This window comes from Thunnus thynnus, chromosome 10 (assembly GCF_963924715.1).
Source record: "Thunnus thynnus chromosome 10, fThuThy2.1, whole genome shotgun sequence".
In the NCBI taxonomy this organism is placed as follows: domain Eukaryota; kingdom Metazoa; phylum Chordata; class Actinopteri; order Scombriformes; family Scombridae; genus Thunnus; species Thunnus thynnus.
In genome coordinates, this window is record NC_089526.1 from 3,270,773 (window position 1) to 3,289,014 (window position 18,242).

Here is an 18,242-nt window from a genome sequence, read left to right on the forward strand (position 1 = left end):
TGTAGAAATGTTGATGTGATACGTTTTGTTGAAATGTTGATATGATATGTAACTCACGTGTTGAAACGTAGATATTCAACGTTTCTGTGATTTGCAGAAACGTACAGTGCCAATGTTTTATTCTGGCGACCAGGCTGCTCACACGATCCTCTCTAACCGTCGCACCGCCTTCTTTGGTTGCTTCACACGCCCAGTTCCTTGTTTTAATTTCGTTGTTACAGCTACTGCTCTCCCTTATTTTCACTTCCTCCATTCGGTCAAACAACATGAGCAGAGAAAAGGTAATATACCAAATATTTAACAGTGTTTCATACGTTAATGTTTCGGTCTTATGTACCGTGTCTGTTACCTATCTTATTACTTATACGATATACCTTATATTAAAAGGTAATTAAAAACAAAAGCGTAGCCAATTGCTGTGGCGTGGCCTTAAACACGGATGTCGGGTTTTTTTCGTTCAACAGTTAACTGGGTTAGTTTTATTTCTCTTCCAGGCTTTATTAAACAATATTACAAAACAACATACAACTTAAAACCAGGGGACACAGACATGGTATGAATAACAGATTAATAAAACACAAGAGAATAAAAGGAGCAAAGGAGCAGCATAAATTAATAAAAGTATAAGTAGCATAAAATGTAAATTCTCAAGTAAAGAACAGTTACCTCTAAATTTTATGTAAAATACAGTAAATGTATTGCTGATTGGTCATTTTAACAGCACCAAAAGACTGAGACCTTTGTGGTAATAGTAGTTATGACACGAAGGAAATATGTGAGAGGAAAAGATGACAGAGCTACAGAGAATGAATGAATAAATACATTTCACCCCAGGGATGGCAGTAAAGCAACCATTAGGATGGCAGCTGCTGTGATAATAACAGGAAGAGGAAGAAGACTTCCTGCTGGTCACATGGTCTTCAATTCACTGGAGCTCCATCTACTGTAAGAGCTGAATCACATTAAATGTGACTTCCCTGTGACATGATCATGGTTTGCTGGCTTGCAGAGTTTTTGTTGATAGTGCAGTTATGAAGGTGAAATTACAGTGTCATGTGACTTATATGAATAACCGTTTTCTTTTCTAGATTAAAGGGAAACATCTCTGTCACTTGATGTGGATGTAAAGTCACCACCAGGTACATTTTCCTGATTGTTTTGAGTGAAATCTGAATAAATTGTGTTTTTTATTGACAATATTTTGCGACTGGGGAGACAAATGAGGTCTGTAAAACTAATAATCAGCAGTGGATGCACATTTACATAAAATATCAAGGTACTTTCACTTATCTACTTTACTACATTTACATGGAAATATTGTTCATATGACTCCACTGCATTTTTTGACAGCTGTAGTTTCATTTTGTAAACAAACTCTATTATCAGTTTATAAAATTTGTCATAAACTGATTATAGTAATCGTTATTGATTATATTGAAATAATTAAAGTCAATTTCAGCTCAACCGTCAAGAGCATTTAAATGCTTTTATGCATCAGTAATCATAATCTTAGGGCAGCAACTACCCAGCAAACATGGACGGACCCGGACGAATCAGTGAAAGCCCGATAGGAGCCAGATCATACCATGACTAGTCAGATCAGGTCCAAAATATCACCCTATTTCACCCAACACAAATCCCAGAGAAAAAGACTTCGCCACTGACATCCCCATGAAGATAACTAAATGTTTGTAGTCGGTCCGCTATCCAAAATCTAATTGTGGACAACTGTGTCTTTAATAAAGTCTGAACTGAGCTGAACTGAACTGAACTATCCGCACTGATTTACAAGTTGTTTTCGTTGGAAGCTTTCGTGGAGGAGTAAAAAATAATGTACTATATAATTGCAAGGTTTTAATGCTTCTTGACGATTTGTGTCAAATTACCTATTTTGTTCACCAAACAGTCCAAAATCCAAAGATATTGAATTTCTGATCACATACGACTAATAGCAAAGATAAGAAGCTGGAAATGGGGAGTGTTTTACATTTTAATTGCTTTTAAAATGACTTTTAGCATTTAATTGATTATCAAAATAGTTGATGATTATTTTTCTGTCAACTGACTAATCAATTAATCAAGTAATAGTTGCAGCTCTAAATAAAATATTTCAACCAATCCCAAAGTGTAAAATGGGACGCCCCCTAAATGTCAATTATTCAAATCATCAGTTGAGAGGCCTCTGAGTCGACTTGCATTTTGTCAGCACTTATTTATTTAGCTGCATTATAGTACACAGAGCACATGCAAAATAACAGCAGGCTATAAACATTTTTGGAAACACTTTATGATACAGCCCGCGTTTTACGGTGTAACTTCCCATCACTTACCATGTAACTTCCCGGAACTTATGGTGTAACTTCCTCGTATGAATCAGTACGTTACATGTGTATATGTGTACTAAAATCAAATGCTTTTGCTCATGGCAGTCATGACAATCATTTTTTTATGCATGTGTGTTTGACAGGCAAGCTTCACCCACACCCAAGAGATTTATTATGCTTATGTCTTCTACTTCACTGTATAAATTTCAATAGAACAAGTCGAGAAATGGGTCTATACTTTTGAAAATTAGCTCCTAGCAGCCATGTTGGTCCAGCACTGCAGCAGCTCATAACAGGGAATCTTACCTCTCTCCAGTGCACAGCTATGAAAGGCTTGTATTGTAATCCGAGGATGAAAAAATAACAATACAGCAATGTAATAATATACATAGTATATCTTTAATTACACAATAATAAGGTATGCAGGAAGTTATGAAAAATGATTTTATTCTTTAATTACACATAAACCACAACATATGTGCTGTTCTCCCAGTCCTTACTCTGTAAATACAGACTACTTACCCTATAAGTACATGGTAACAACAAGGAGCGGTCCTTACTCTGCAGGTACAGACTAGTTACCCCATAAGTACATAGTAACAACAGGGAGCGGGCTGGATTATGTTCTCCCATCCTTACTTAGCTGTTTGGTTCTGTTAACTTTCATGTCACAATCTAACAACATGCAACGTGTCAATAACAACACACCGGGCCAACATTTTGAACAGACAATGAGAAAACGTTATTGAACATGATTAAATGGAATATGTTTCATTTATAACTTCTTAACTATATAAACTACTATTATACAATATAAATATTCTATATAAATTGTACTATATAAAACTGAACAAAAACTATATATAAAATTATATATAAAACTTAAACAACAAAATATCTCTTAACTAATCTATCAAAATGTAGTTATGTATCATGTCCACAAAAGCAGCCGCCTGTCAGCTGCAGCTCTTGGGAAGCTGAGAGGACAAACTGCCTTCACCAGGCTGACTGACAGCAGGGAGTTACTGGACCAAAACAGTTTGCATGTCCGCTTCACGGGAAGAAATCCACAGTGTTTGTATTTATAAATACATGGTGATGATGCATATGATACATGATACATCAATGTATTGATTCATTGGCTTTATTTCTCAACTAACATAGTGAGTGAACCTACCTGTCTGCCTTCAGTGCTCACAGACAGACCTGGAGCTGATCAATCAATATAGACACGGTAAATAAGTTCAAAACACATACAGCAGGATACTCAATACCCCACGTGGGCCTTCGCAAGTAACAGCTGTCTGTGCAGATTACACTTTGTGATTTGTTAATGCTTTTATTCGCTGTGTGAAAAGTCAGAAAAATCAACCTGGGTCCAAAAAAAATCACGTCGTTTTTTCACCTCGTAATATTTGCGTTCTGTGTGAAAGTACTCATGACACAAACAGCAGTTCGAAAAAATATATTGACGTGCGAATTAATCACATGAAAAAATCGCATCCAGTGTGTAAAGGCCTTTAATCCTTGGAAACAAATGAACAAGGCTGTAAAACCTGTTTGATTCCCAGCAAACTACTGAGGTTCAGCTCAGGACTAACAGTCAGTTTTGTTGCAATGATTCCAGTCCTGCTAACACAGTTGGGTGTGTTTGTTTAAAGGTTTACGTTTTACAGTGAGTGAGCCTGAGGAGAAGGAGGAGGGAGTCACATCCTCTAACACCAGTCTGTCTGAGGAACATGACAGCAAGACCGAACCAGAGAGGTAAGATGAGGATCTCTAACTGTTGCCATGTCAGAGCTCAGCTGTAATATTCACTGCACCATTATTGACCATATTGATCAGAACGCTCTTCAAAATTTGATCCTGCTGGTTAGGGTATTCAAACTTATAAACTGTTCAAAATCTTTCTTATTGAGGTTTAAATGTTCCTCCCTCTGTTAATGAACTACTAGGATGGAGCAGCAGAGACCAGACTCTCCTGCACCAAGCGGTGTGTCCATGAAGAGCAGCGAGTCTATGGAGCCTGTTGCTGTTTTTAAAGAACATGGTCCTGATACAAAGTAAGTCAACATAATGTTACTGCAAATTATAATATTAAACAAATTTTTCAGCTGTCACACGTGCGCAATTTGCCAATCTGTGTGCACGCTTTAATAATCCGTTCTCTTGCTTTATCAATCTGTTCAGAAGAATTTCACTGTCTGAATTTCATAAGAATATCACTTTTTATATATAGAAAGAAATATTTACTTATTAATACACTCTGGATTTTCATATAATGAAGGATGAGAAGATGTAATTTTGAGAATTTTTAACAAGTGAATTGAACTTTTTTGGGAGAAAAAACATATCAGACACTAATTATTAATCCAAGCAGAGTGTTTTTATATTTTGAGGGGATCTTTAAACATCCTTTGTTTTGTTAATGCATTGTTTATGTCAGGATGGAGCAGCAGAGACCAGACTCTCCTGCACCAAGCTGTGTGTCCATGAAGAGCAGCTGGTCTATGGAGCCTGTTGCTGTTTTTAAAGAACATGATCCTGATACAAAGTAAGTCAACATAATGTTACTGCAAATGTTAATATTAAACAAATTTTTCAGCTGTCACACGTGCGCAATTTGCCAATCTGTGTGCACGCTTTAATAATCCGTTCTCTTGCCTTATTAATCTGTTCATAAGAATTTCCATGTCACTTTTTTTTCTTCCACGTGACCCCTTTGGGGCTCTGTAGCTTTGCTTTTTTAGGAATAGGAAAAAGTTATTTTTGCATTACTCAACCAGGCTATCATTCTGGTTCTCAGATTTGAACCTGTGAGTATCTGGTCAAAATGAATGATTTAAGTGTACCAGTGAGTCAGCATGCAGAATACCAGAGCACAGAAACAGGCACACCTGTTTATTTTTATGTCTCTATTCAACCAGGTATTTAACCAGGTAAGTCCCAATGAGGTCAGAAACCTCTTTTGCAATGGTGACCCTAAAAAGTTGCATGCAGGACAACACAACATCAGGCACACAAATAAATCTAAGCAGAAATATTAATTTGTTATTATTCCATTGTCGCTGTTTTTAATAACACTTTTCCTTTCTTAGCTATGACATGCCAACATGCCTTTGATACAATTAGGGTTTAAAGTCTCCCTCCTCTCAAAAACATGTTTTTCTTCTTGTTCCGTCAGTTGGATGTTGTTCTCTTCTCTGTGCTGAATGATGTATGTTCAGAGTTTGTTTTCACATTCATCTGCTGAAGGAGGAAAGTTTCTCTGTTCTCACCGTGAATCTCAGTTTAACACGTGTACCTATGAGCATGATGTGTGACATCACAACTAGTTTGGAGCCAATCCTGGTCCAGAATGAGAATGTGAATGAGTGATGTGGAGACTTGAAGCCTCCAGTTCACAATTCAATTCAAATTTTGAGAATTTTCAACTAGTGAATTGAACTTTTTCTGGGAAAAAAACACAAAGACACATGTACAAATTATTTATCCAAGCAGAGTATTTTTATATTTTCAGGGAATCTTTCAACATCCTTTGTTTTGTTAATGCATCAGGATGGAGCAGCAGAGACCAGATTCTCCTGCACCAAGCTGTGTGTCCATGAAGAGCAGCTGGTCTATGGAGCCTGTTGCTGTTTTTAAAGAACATGGTCCTGATACAAAGTAAGTCAACATAATGTTACTGCAAATGTTAATATTGTTGTTGAGCTGTTATCAGGGGTCCAAGCACCACTGTTCCATCATTACAGTACAGCTCTGTGTCAAACTAAAGTTTTTAACTCTCCATCCATTTGGAAAAATAGTGAAATCCAGTGTAGAAGGAGCCAACTTGTCCATTATTTTATGTTGATTTTCCCACAACAGAGCAAGTTACTGTATGGATCCACCTACGTTGTTCTGTTACACATTAAAAACACATTTCTCTATATATGACTGACAGATCAAGTTTTCTCCACAGAGGTCCTCTGGAGACATCAGAGGTCTCCACTGGTCATCAAACACACCTGGACTCCATATTTATGGTATGTAACTTAACAGACACACATTCTACTAACTACAACAGCCACACATATTTTTCCATAATATTTTGATATTTAGGAAAATACAAAACAATTACACTTAATTTCTGTGTGTTCAGTACAGAATTAACTCTAGGATGAATTTGCTTAAGCTGAGCACAGACTAGAAGAAAAGGGAAACAACTAGCCTAGCTCCATCAAAGATGCCCTACAACAGCTCCAAAGCTCCTTATAGACACATTATATCTTATGTATTCAACACAGGAAGAAATATGAAACTAGACTTCAACGAGCAGTTAGTTTGCACATTGGAGCTATACCTTACAACAGTTTGGATGTGTCTGTCTTGTTAGTTTGATACCTAAGAAGATACAACATGTAAATAAGATACTGTTGAAGCTGTTGGAAGTAGGGTTGCAACGGTATGAGAGTTTCACGATATGATAACCGTCTCAGAAATTATCACGGTTTCACAGTATAATGGAATATGCAATATGCAATATGTGCAATATACTATTGCACAATTATTATTATTATTATTATTATTATTATTATTATTATTATTATTATTATTATTATTATTATTATTATTATTATTATTATTATTATCATCAGTTACAATGATCCTTAAAGTATTGAAAACAGAAGTTTTTTGTTTGGTTGAACAAACACTTTATTATAGTTGAAACTTGAAACATTGTTAGTATGTGTAAAGCAAAATGTGGTTTGCATGTTTGCACCAGTGATGGAAGAAGTATTCAATTCAGATCAATTCAATTCAAATTTATTTATATAGCGCCAAATCATAACAAAAGTTATCTCAGGGCACTTTTCACATAGAGCAGGTCAAGACCGTACTCTTAAATTTACAGAGACCCAACATTTCCCCCATGAGCAGCACTTGTTGACAGCGGTAAGGAAAAACTCCCCTTTAACAGGAAGAAACCTCGAGCAGAGCTGGACTCTAGGTGGGCGGCCATCTGGGTTGACTGGTTGGGTTGACAGAGAAAGAAGGAGGGAGGGGGAGAGGGGGGAGAGACACAGAGAAGCATAATAACAACAATAATAACAATAATAATGATAATGTAATAGAGATATGAATAGTGACAAGTATTCACATTTTTTACTTAGGTAGAAGTCCTGATACCACACTGTAAAAGTACCCTGTTACAAATAAAAGTTCTGCATTGAAAATGTAGTAAAAGTATGTAAGTATTATTACAGAAATGTACTTAAAGTATTAAAAGTGAAAGTACTCAATGCAGAAAATTGTCCTCTGTGACTATTATACTAATATATATAATATCATTAGATTATATTACTCATGCATTAATGTAAAAGCAGGATTTTACTGTTGTAGTTGGTTGAGGTGGAGCTCTTTTGAACTATTTTGTATCCAACTGCAACTAATGATAATTTTCATTATGGATTAATCTGCTGATTATTTTCTCCATTAATCGATTGGTTGCTTTGTAAAAAGTTTTGAAAATAGTGAGAAATGCTGTCACAAGAACTCTAAACAATTATCAAAATGATTGCCAATTTACTGTATTTGCACGACAGCACAGCCAGACTGATCCTGTCTGTAACTTTAACTCTCACACACACTCTCTTATGTCAGCCCCCCAAGCCAGGAAAGTTTGTGTGTTTCTTTATGGAGTCAGATCAGGGTCAGTGTGTGTCTGTTTGAAAGTCATAGGTTACCAAATGGACAGACAACGCAGATGTAGCCAGGGGTGGAAAATTATTTCAACAGCACATTTTATGATTGACATTCAAATGTTACCATGTTTTTTCATTAAGGATTAAAGTTATAAACAGGACACTTACTTTGATCTGCACGGAGGAAAGTGCTCCCTCCTTTGTAAGCCACTTTGTATGCACATTTTTTACAAATTTGGTATCCATCCTTGAGGACAACCCCATGTTTGTTTTTGCGATATCCAAAATATTCCCACGCTGCTGATTTCAACTTCTCTCTGGGGGGATGGAGATCGGAGGCATCAGTCTTGCTTTTTTCTGCCATTTTCTTTACTGCATGTGTGTGTGTGTGGCGCCAGTTGCCGAGTCTGACAGGTAGTCAAGGAGGGGAGGAAATGGGCATGCGTAGGTGAGATTCTCTGTTTGGTTGCATTTTTTTCTTTTTACAGAACCGGTAATAAGCAAATGTACAGGGTATGATAACTGTCAATTTTCATACCATTGTATATCGTGAAACCGGGATGCTGCTGCAGCCCTAGTTGGAAGGGGATTTTTTTTTTCTCTTTGGATACAGACTGTTCAACTGTTTGCCCCTGCCTGATGAAACTGATACCAATTTGCAGTTTTTATACTAGTGGGCTTTTGGTCTTTGACAGATGGAGCAGATAACTAGTTGTATTAGATTAAAATGAGAGTTAAGTTTATGAAATTGATAGTTAAGTGACTCTTAATCATCAAAATTCATTCTTGAACTTAGAATTAGTAACTAAGTGAATATTGCCCTGCTCTAGCTTCTGGAGCGGAACATCATCACTTTTGTAAAGGACGAGCTAAAGAGGTGCCAGAAAGTTCTGAGTCCAGATTACCCAGAATGCTTAGAGAGGAAAAAGGAGGATGAAGACGTGGTGCACAGTGAGGAGGAAGAGCAGAGGAGGAGCAGCAGAGAGGCATTTCTGAAGATCACACTGCAGTTCCTGAGGAGATTGAAGCAGGAGAAGATGGCTGACTGTCTGCAAAGCAGTAAGAGGCTTTTGATATATCAAGCATTTTGGGAAAAAAATGTAAAATTGATGGTAAAATAGATTTACATGTCTTATGTGCAACACCTGCATCAGATCTTTTTGTTACTATCTATATTTTACCTTTTTTCTACAAACTGTCAGAAGCTGTTTACCCTTTGCAGATAAATAGAATGGAGAAGTCGTGGGATTACATTTATGTTTTCATGAGCAAAAGGCCATTTTTCAAATAGACTTTGTTATGTGAGTTTTTGCCACACTTGGCTAGACATGAAACTCTGAACTGAATCATTACTCTAAGCAAGTACCAATTGTGTCACATTGCATTGTCCCAAAAAACAAACATCTAATTACTAAACATAAAAATCTGTTACCTGCTTTGATGAAGTAGGTTTGTACATCTCAAAGTCAGAGTTTTTGACTTTTGACCACACGGTTGTATGCAAGAGTTTGGGCACCCCTTTACAAATTACATATTTTGGTGATTTTTTTAATTGAAAAGATTTAAGCCTTTTTAGGTTATGGAACATAAAACACAATACTTTCAGCGATCATTAATGCATACATACTTTTTATGTCATAAATTGAACAGAAATAAAAATAAAAAAAAATCATTGTGGCATGTCCAAAAGATTGCCACCCTACATAGTATTTAGTAACACCCGCTGTGGCAGATATGACAGCTTGCTCAATTCTTGTCTTTGGGATTTCTCCTATTCTTCCTTGCAAAAGACTTATAGTTCTGCAATATTCTTGGGCCGTCTTGCATGCACAGCTCTTAAGATATACCCACAGATTTTCAGTTATGTTCAAGTCAGGGGACAGTGAAAGCCATTCCAAAACCTTCAGCTTGCATCTCTTGAGGTAGTCCATGGTGGATTTCGAGGTATAGTTAGGATCATTATCCTGTTGTAGAAGCCATCCTCTTTTCAGCTTCAGCTTTCTTACAGACAGTGTGATGTTTGCTTCTAGACTTTGCTGATATGTAGTGGTATCCATTCTTCCCTTCACCAGCACAGTGTTTCCTGTGGGGGTAGATCCACCCCCATGCTTAACAGTTTGCAAGCTGTTCTTTTCATGAAATGCTGCTCCTTTTTTCTTCAAACATACCTTTGCTGATTGTGGCCAAAGAGTTGTATTTTAACTTCATCAGTCCACAGCACTTGTTTCCAGAAAGCATCAGGCTTCTGTAGATGTTTTGTTGCATACTTCTGAAGTTGGACTTTATGATGAGGACAAAGATAAGGTTTTCTTCTACTGACTCTTTCATGAAGGTATTGTTTGTGCGAGCATCGCTGCACAGTGGAACAGTGCACCACCATCCCTGAGTCAGCTAAATCTTCCTGCAGGTTTTTTGCAGTCAAATGGGGGTTTTGATATGCCTTTCTGAACAGCATACAAGCAGTTTTTTATCCAAGAGTTTTCTAGATCTTCAAGATCTCATCTTGACCTCCACAGTTCCCCTAAACTGCCATCTCTTGATTACAGTTCAGCTGACAATGCTTTGCTATCTACTAGCTACGTGTAGTCTTCCCCTGTGTTGTGGGCATCAATAACTTATATTTTCTGTCTTACACAGCTGCTTAGAGGAACCCATGGTTACTGAGTGTTCACACAAGATTTGAAGAGTCAGAGTATTTGTAAGCTTTGAAATTGGCACCAGCAGACATTTCCTAATTATAATTGTTGGCATGGCTCAGGCCTAACGAGCTGATTAAAGTCAGAGACCCTTAAATAGAACGTGTGACTTCAGAACTCTTAGGGTGCCCCAACTTTTGCACATGCCACAATGATTTGATGTGATATATGATTTTTTTTTTTCAATTTATGACAAAAAGTATATTATTATTATTATTATTAGTAGTAGTAGTAGTAGTAGTAGTAGTAGTAGTAGTATTTTATACATTATTATATTAGTATTATAATTGTAATTAAAGTACTATGCATTAATGTTTTTCTATATCCTATATCCACTTCAGCCTAGTGTGCCTTAACCAGAGACATGATTTACACCGCTCACCTCTCCACTATAAGGGTTTTTAAATCATGCACTGACACATTAGTTATTTGGGTACACATACAATCTAGTATAATCCAATACAATATTTGTCATTTATTCATTTAGGAACTCATGCTGCAGTGTGCCAACATAAACTCAAATCTAATCTGAAGGAGAAGTTTCAGTGTGTGTTTGAGGGGATTGCCAAAGCAGGAAACCCAACCCTTCTGAATCAGATCTACACAGAGCTCTACATCACAGAGGGAGGGACTGCAGAAGTCAATGATGAACATGAGGTCAGACAGATTGAAACAGCATTAAGGAAAGCAGACAGACCAGAAACAACAATCAGGCAAGAAGACATCTTTAAAGCCTCACCAGGAAGAGATAAACCAATCAGAACAGTGATAACAAAAGGAGTGGCTGGCATTGGAAAAACAGTCTTAACACAGAAGTTCACTCTGGACTGGGCTGAAGACAAAGCCAATCAGGACATACTGTTCACATTTCCATTCACATTCAGAGAGCTGAATGTGCTGAAAGAGAAAAAGTACAGCTTGGTAGAACTTGTTCATCACTTTTTTACCGAAACTAAAGAAGCAGGAATCTGCAGGTTTGAAGAGTTCCAGGTTGTGTTCATCCTTGATGGTCTGGATGAGTGTCGACTTCCTCTGGACTTCCACAACAATGAGATCCTGACTGATGTTAGAGAGTCCACTTCAGTGGATGTGCTGCTGACAAACCTCATCAGGGGGAAACTGCTTCCCTCTGCTCGCCTCTGGATAACCACACGACCTGCAGCAGCCAATCAGATCCCTCCTGAGTGTGTTGGCTTGGTGACAGAAGTCAGAGGTTTCACTGACCCACAGAAGGAGCAGTATTTCAGGAAGAGATTCAGAGATGGGGAGCAGGCCAGCAGCATCGTCTCCCACATAAAGACATCACGAAGCCTCCACATCATGTGCTACATCCCAGTCTTCTGCTGGATCACTGCTACGGTTCTGGAGGAAGTGTTGAAAAGCAGAGAGGGAGGACAGCTGCCCAAAACCCTGACTGAGATGTACATCCACTTCCTGGTGGTTCAGTCCAAACTGAAGAACATCAAGTATGATGGAGGAGCTGAGACAGATCCACACTGGACTCCAGAGACCAGAAAGATGATTGAGTCTCTGGGAAAACTAGCTTTTGAACAGCTGCAGAAAGGCAATCTGATCTTCTATGAATCAGACCTGACAGAGTGTGGCATCAATATCAGAGCAGCCTCAGTGTACTCAGGAGTTTTCACACAAATCTTTCAAGAGGAGATAGGGCTGTACCAGGACAAGGTGTTCTGCTTCATCCATCTGAGTATTCAGGAGTTCCTGGCTGCTCTTCATGTCCATCTGACATTCATGAAGTCTGGTGTCAATCTACTGGCAGAAGAACAATCAACCTCCCTGTGGTCTAAACTGTTTGGAAACAAACCTGGACTATCAGGTTTCTACCAATGTGCTGTGGACGAGACCCTGAAGACTCCAAATGGACACCTGGACTTGTTCCTGCGCTTCCTCCTGGGTCTTTCACTGCAGACCAATCAGACTCTCCTACAAGGCCTGCTGACACAGACAAGAAGCAGCCCACAGACCAATCAGGACACAATCCAGTACATCAAGAAGAAGATCAATGAGAATCCCTGTCCCGAGAAAAGCATCAGTCTCTTCCACAGTCTGAATGAGCTGAAGGATCACTCTCTAGTGGAGGAGATCCAACAGCACCTGAGTTCAGGAAGTCTCCCCACAGATGAACTGTCTCCTGCTCAGTGGTCAGCTTTGGTCTTCATCTTACTGTCATCAGAAGACGATCTGGACGTGTTTGACCTGAAGAAATACTCTGCTTCAGAGGAGGTTCTTCTGAGGCTGCTGCCAGTGGTCAAAGCCTCCAGTAAAGCTCTGTAGGTTAAAAAAATGACTACATGAATTTAATACATTAAAATTGAAAAACAAATCTTATAATTTCTTTTTTTTGTTGCAAATGTGTCTTCAGGCTGAGTTGCTGTAACCTCTCAGAGAGAAGTTGTGAAGCTCTGGCGTCAGTTCTCAGCTCCCAGTCCTCTAGTCTGAGAGAGCTGGATATCAGTAACAATGACCTGCAGGATTCAGGAGTGAAGCTGCTCTGCAGTGGACTGGAGAGTCCGCACTGTACACTGGAAACTCTCAGGTCAGGATTTGTGAGTTTGTTCAACAGATGACCATGTAAATCCATGCTTAGGAGAGGATTATAGTAAAAAACCCAACAGATAAATTGTCTAATCCAACAGTAACTTTTGTTTCCTGGCAATGGTGGTAAACAGCTGTACTCAGATGACAGAAGTACCGTAGGGAAAATAGCAATAACCAAAAACATTGGTTGGAAATATATGTAATAAGAAGGTGTTATGCAGTGAATTTTTTGAGGTGGCAGAGTTTCACAATGCATGCATTAAACATCTATAAAATACTCTGAATAACAATTTGTGTCTGATATGTTTTTTCCACAACAAAAGTTGTTAATGTTGTTAAAATACTCAAAATTACATCTACTCCTTCACCCTCATTAAAAATTCTAAAAACCCATAAATATGCAAATATATTTTATTTTAGAAGTTTAACTGTTGGGCAAAAGATATCTCCTGCTTCACTGTAAAGTTCATTCTCAGTGTTTGTGCACTGCAGGTTTCAAGTTTCCACACCATACTTGTATATTGAATACTGGACCACAATTGGCTTCGAAATTATTTGTGATGTTACAAATCATGCTCGTAGGCCCGTTCCTTAAAATCAGATTTTCAGTGAGCACAATCATTAATCAGCAGATTAATGTGAAAACAGCCTTCTAGTGTGAAACTCTGCACATACAACATTCTGCACAGAGAAGCTCATCCAACTGAAGGAACAAGAAGAAAACACATTTTTGAGTGGAGGGAGACTTCAGTGTTCACACCAAGCTAAGTTATCAGTAATTATCTGCTTTGGCATCTATGTTTATGACCAAGCCGCCAGATCAATTGCTATCTAAAACTATAACTAATGACATGTTTTAACACTATATTGACTTAAATAGCAATATTTAACAAGAAAACGTTAACGAAAAGGCTTTAAACCTATGGCTAATGTTAGCTGGTTAACTAGCAGCACTGTTTGTTATTTAACAGTAAGAAAACTCACAAACATGTAGCTGCTGTTTTTACTGACACTTTTTAGCTCTATTATTTGTAAAAGAAAATCTCCTTATGTGTGCCCTGTTTTGTAAGACGCATTTCAGTGCTGCTAATTTTTTTACAAAAACAATAATTTTGCTGCTAATAATAGCAAAGGACCACAAGTTAATCCTAATTTAAGTACTTGTGCTGAGAAATTTACAAATTCATTCAAGTCCTACTGTTTTATGTTGTAAGCTAAGAGGTTATTCATACACTGATATGTATGATTATGATATGTAAAGCTTTCCAAAAAATGCAGAAACAAGTAATATACTCTTTTTGAAAAAAAAAACTTTGTGTGTGTTGGTGTAGGCTGTCTGGCTGCCTGATCACAAAGAAAGGCTGTGCATCCCTGGCCTCAGCTCTGAGCTCCAACTCCTCCCATCTGAGGGAGCTGGATCTGAGTTACAATCATATAGGAGACTCAGGAGAGAAGATGTTGTCTCCTGGACTGGAGGATCCAAACTGGAGACTGGATACTCTCAGGTATGAACACACAAAGGTGTAGGTGGAATTTGTTCAGGTCAGGGGGTCAAAATAAGCAAATAAATAAGAAATATATATCCTTTGAATTACAAAATCAAAACAGTTTACCACTTGCATCTAGTAGTATCTACCTAGCTATGTAGAAAGCATTTCATATTTGCCCAGGTTATGAGAGATCTGTGTCAGAATTGAAATATGTTAATTTTGCTTGTGGGGAATCACATTTTTGAAAAAATGCACATAAAAAATGAATCCATAAAATTTCTTTCTAGAAACAGTTCTTCTACTTTGGTACAAGGTACAAAGTAGCTCAGATGAACACAGTTAGGTTTGTGGATTATGTTGATTAACCAGGATATTAAAAAGTGTGGATCCGACTTTGTTTTTGCGCCAGGTTGGACCATCGTGGATCACAGTCAATGAAGCCTGGTCTGAGGAAGTGTAAGTGTGCTTTTGAAATATTCATTCATAATTAATAGTAAATCATTTTAATAATATAAAGATATTTAAAACTGCAAAGTGGTGCAGTATTTTGTCGCATTGTCACCTCACAGCAAGAAGGTTAAACCCTTTGCTACCCTCTAGAGGATAAGCAGTATAGCTAACGGATGGATAAAAAGTCAGATAAGAAACTGCAGCTTTATTTTGTCTTATTCTCTCCCTCAGATGCCCGTGAACTCACCCTGGACCCAAACACAGCACACAGAAAACTCCTACTGTCTGACCACAACAGAAAGGTGACCATAGGGAGAGAAAAGCAGTCATATCCTGATGATCCAGAGAGATTTGACTACTGGAAACAGATTCTGTGTACAGATGGTCTGACTGGTCGCTGTTACTGGGAGGTTGAGTGGGAAGGACATGTTTATATAGCAGTGACTTACAGAGGAATCAAGAGGAGAGGAGAAGGTGATGACTGCTGTCTTGGAAAGAACAGTCAGTCATGGAGTCTGGGCTGCACTGATGAAGGTTACTCCAGCCTGCACAGTATCAGAACGTTCCTCCGTATCCCCCCCTCCAAAAGAGTAGGAGTGTACCTGGACTGGCCTGCTGGCACTCTGTCCTTCTACAGTGTCTCCTCTGACAAGCTTATCCACCTTCACACCTTCCAAACCACATTTACTGAGCCGGTCTACCCTGCTTTCAGAGTTAAGACTGAACCGTTTAACTCGTCATTGTCTTTGTGTGAGACATAGTAACACACTGACTTTTTTGTTGAAGTCCATAATTTAAAAAAATGTGGGCTTTTTTATTATTGTTGCAAAGTGAACTCACTCCAGGCCTGCTGTTTCCTGTCCAGATCATGCTAAATACAGTTTATTGGAGATTCCAGCAGCAGCCGAAAGAAAATCGGGGATGCAGCCTTTGTCAGTTATGCCCCAAAACTATAGAAAAAACTAGCGATAGATATCAGGGAAGCCAGCTTGCTAGATACTTTTAAAAGAAAGCTAAAAACTTATCTCTTTACTTCAGCATCAGTATTTAAGCTAGCTAACCAAGCTAGCTGACTTAGCCAACAGTGTCTTCAATTCTCGGTGTCAAGCTTCATCTCCTTCAACTCATATATAATCTATGGCTCCACTCACCTCCCCATCTGGCTGTGTCAGCTAAACCAGTCTTTCTGCAGTTTTCACAGTTGGAAGGTAGAATCTCCACGCTTCACCAGATCCATGAAGCTGAGAACAGGAAGGCTGGAAGGCTCTCACCTGTTATTAACCAACATTGAACTGACCTTCCACAATCTGTTAGATCTGCCAAATCCTTGGACTGTTTTAAACAATGCCTCAAAACCCATTTATATGGGCAAGCCTTTCTATAGACCTCCCTTCTTGTTCCCATGTCCTGTTTTATTTAATTTTGATTGATTTCTCACTGTTGTGTTTGTCTATTTTAATAATCTATCTGTTTCAATTTTGCATGTGTATGTGTCTGTAAAGTGCTTTGTAACTGTGTGTTTTAAAAAGTGTTATATTAATGAAAGCTTACTTACTTACTTAAAAAACCTCAGCAGATCAGCCTACAATATGAAAAAATTAGTCTAATTGATTCACTGGTTTCTAAACAAGGGACTGCAGTTTACCTGTGTGGGTTCAGGTCACACTGCATGGAACTTCAGATGACTGTCAGAATCTACGCATTCACCTATCTGTGTTGTCTAGGAAAGCCTCCTCCGACCTTGGTGACTATGGCAATGCTGATACATACATCACAGACAGCTGGAGTCTCAAGGAGAGGAGAAAATGTCCCCTTCCTGCTTAAGAATTACAGTGTGACCTCAAGGTCTAGGCTTGACCCAGTGTAACCCAATTTGTACCCCCTAAAGATCGAAAATTCCATAAGAGTGACCATATATGGATTTTTAGATGTTGATGCTTCAAGACGAATGATATAAAAGTGGAGGCCAGAGAGGTCCTGGGGCTTTTTTCCTTTTTGGCTTTTTCTGCCTTATAGCTCCTTCCAGGTAAACAAAGATGCCCCCCTGGGATATGGCTGACGTGAGATCTAGTTTTATTTATGTTAAAAATTTTTAGTGGAATTTGCTAAGGATAAACATGCAATATTTATTAATTAACAGATTTGGAAATGTTTAGATTTGTTGATTGAGATTAACTTGATGCACCTTGATAACTTGATGATAAGAGGTATACTTTCAGTAAAGAATCAGATTGAAAGGTTTATTATATGTATTTAACTGGCTAAACTGTTAGGGTCAGGTCATTGAAGCCACTCTATAAAACCATGCGAGTGCCCTCGACCGTCAGAGTGGGCCTTCTCTAGTGATAACCTGTTAAAGGGCCAGCTTAGACTACTTTCAAACCTCCAACACCTATTTGCACCCACACATTTTTGCTGTGACCCAGCTGTCAGGCATTCCTGACTAAATAGGCCCATTTAGAATGGTTCAATGACAGCTGGTGATTATAGAAGCCAGGCTGAACTCTGGTTCCCTAAGCAGGCTAAGATGGTCCCTTGTGTAGACTTTGGGAACCCGTTCGATACCTAGGTCAGAGGTAGAGGAGAGCTGTCTGCCAGTGGTTTATCCACACTGGCAGGGGGTATCGGTTATCTGAAGGCAGAAACCATTACAGTCTGTTCCTCTGAAGTTAACCTAATACATCGGAAAACCTGAGTTAAGCCCAAAGATAGCTGGCTAACCCAGTAATCTGGCTTTGTGATACAGGCCCCAGGTCATTATTGATCACAGGTCAATGTATTACATGAAGTGCACTAATCAAAATGTTATTGCAAAATGTAAGTTATGTGCTGCTGGTATAAACTCTACAGTATGTTCTTGTTCACAACTTATTTTGTTAAAGCTGTTACAGATAAATAGAATTTATATGTATATATTGTATTTACAGTTAACCTGCAACACTGTTTGCCAATTTTCAATCACAGTCTGTTAAAATGCAGTTTGATGGAACTTTTCCTTTTTTCTGTCCTCTATTTAATTCAACTTTGTTTATACATGTA

The 18,242-nt window shown here is 38.3% G+C and overlaps 1 protein-coding gene across 3 annotated transcripts; it reads left to right on the plus strand.

Moving 5' to 3' along the window:
- The first annotated feature begins 205 nt into the window (after positions 1-205).
- LOC137190798 (protein NLRC3-like) lies at positions 206-17,991 on the plus strand. 3 transcript variants are annotated; one of them, XM_067600429.1, is made up of 14 exons: positions 206-281; positions 835-945; positions 1,089-1,139; positions 3,986-4,088; positions 4,280-4,387; positions 4,771-4,878; positions 5,883-5,990; positions 6,286-6,349; positions 8,839-9,067; positions 11,192-12,995; positions 13,088-13,261; positions 14,595-14,768; positions 15,163-15,209; positions 15,435-17,991. In XM_067600429.1, exons 5-14 carry the CDS (start codon positions 4,281-4,283, stop codon positions 15,962-15,964), a joined length of 3,345 nt encoding a protein of 1,114 aa, XP_067456530.1. In that variant the 5' UTR covers positions 206-281; positions 835-945; positions 1,089-1,139; positions 3,986-4,088; position 4,280; the 3' UTR covers positions 15,965-17,991. The 3 variants fall into 3 exon arrangements, with proteins under 3 accessions (XP_067456530.1, XP_067456532.1, XP_067456531.1); XM_067600431.1 differs by lacking the exons at positions 4,771-4,878; positions 5,883-5,990; XM_067600430.1 differs by lacking the exons at positions 206-281; positions 835-945; positions 1,089-1,139 and adding an exon at positions 3,431-3,558.
- Positions 17,992-18,242: the final 251 nt, after the last annotated feature.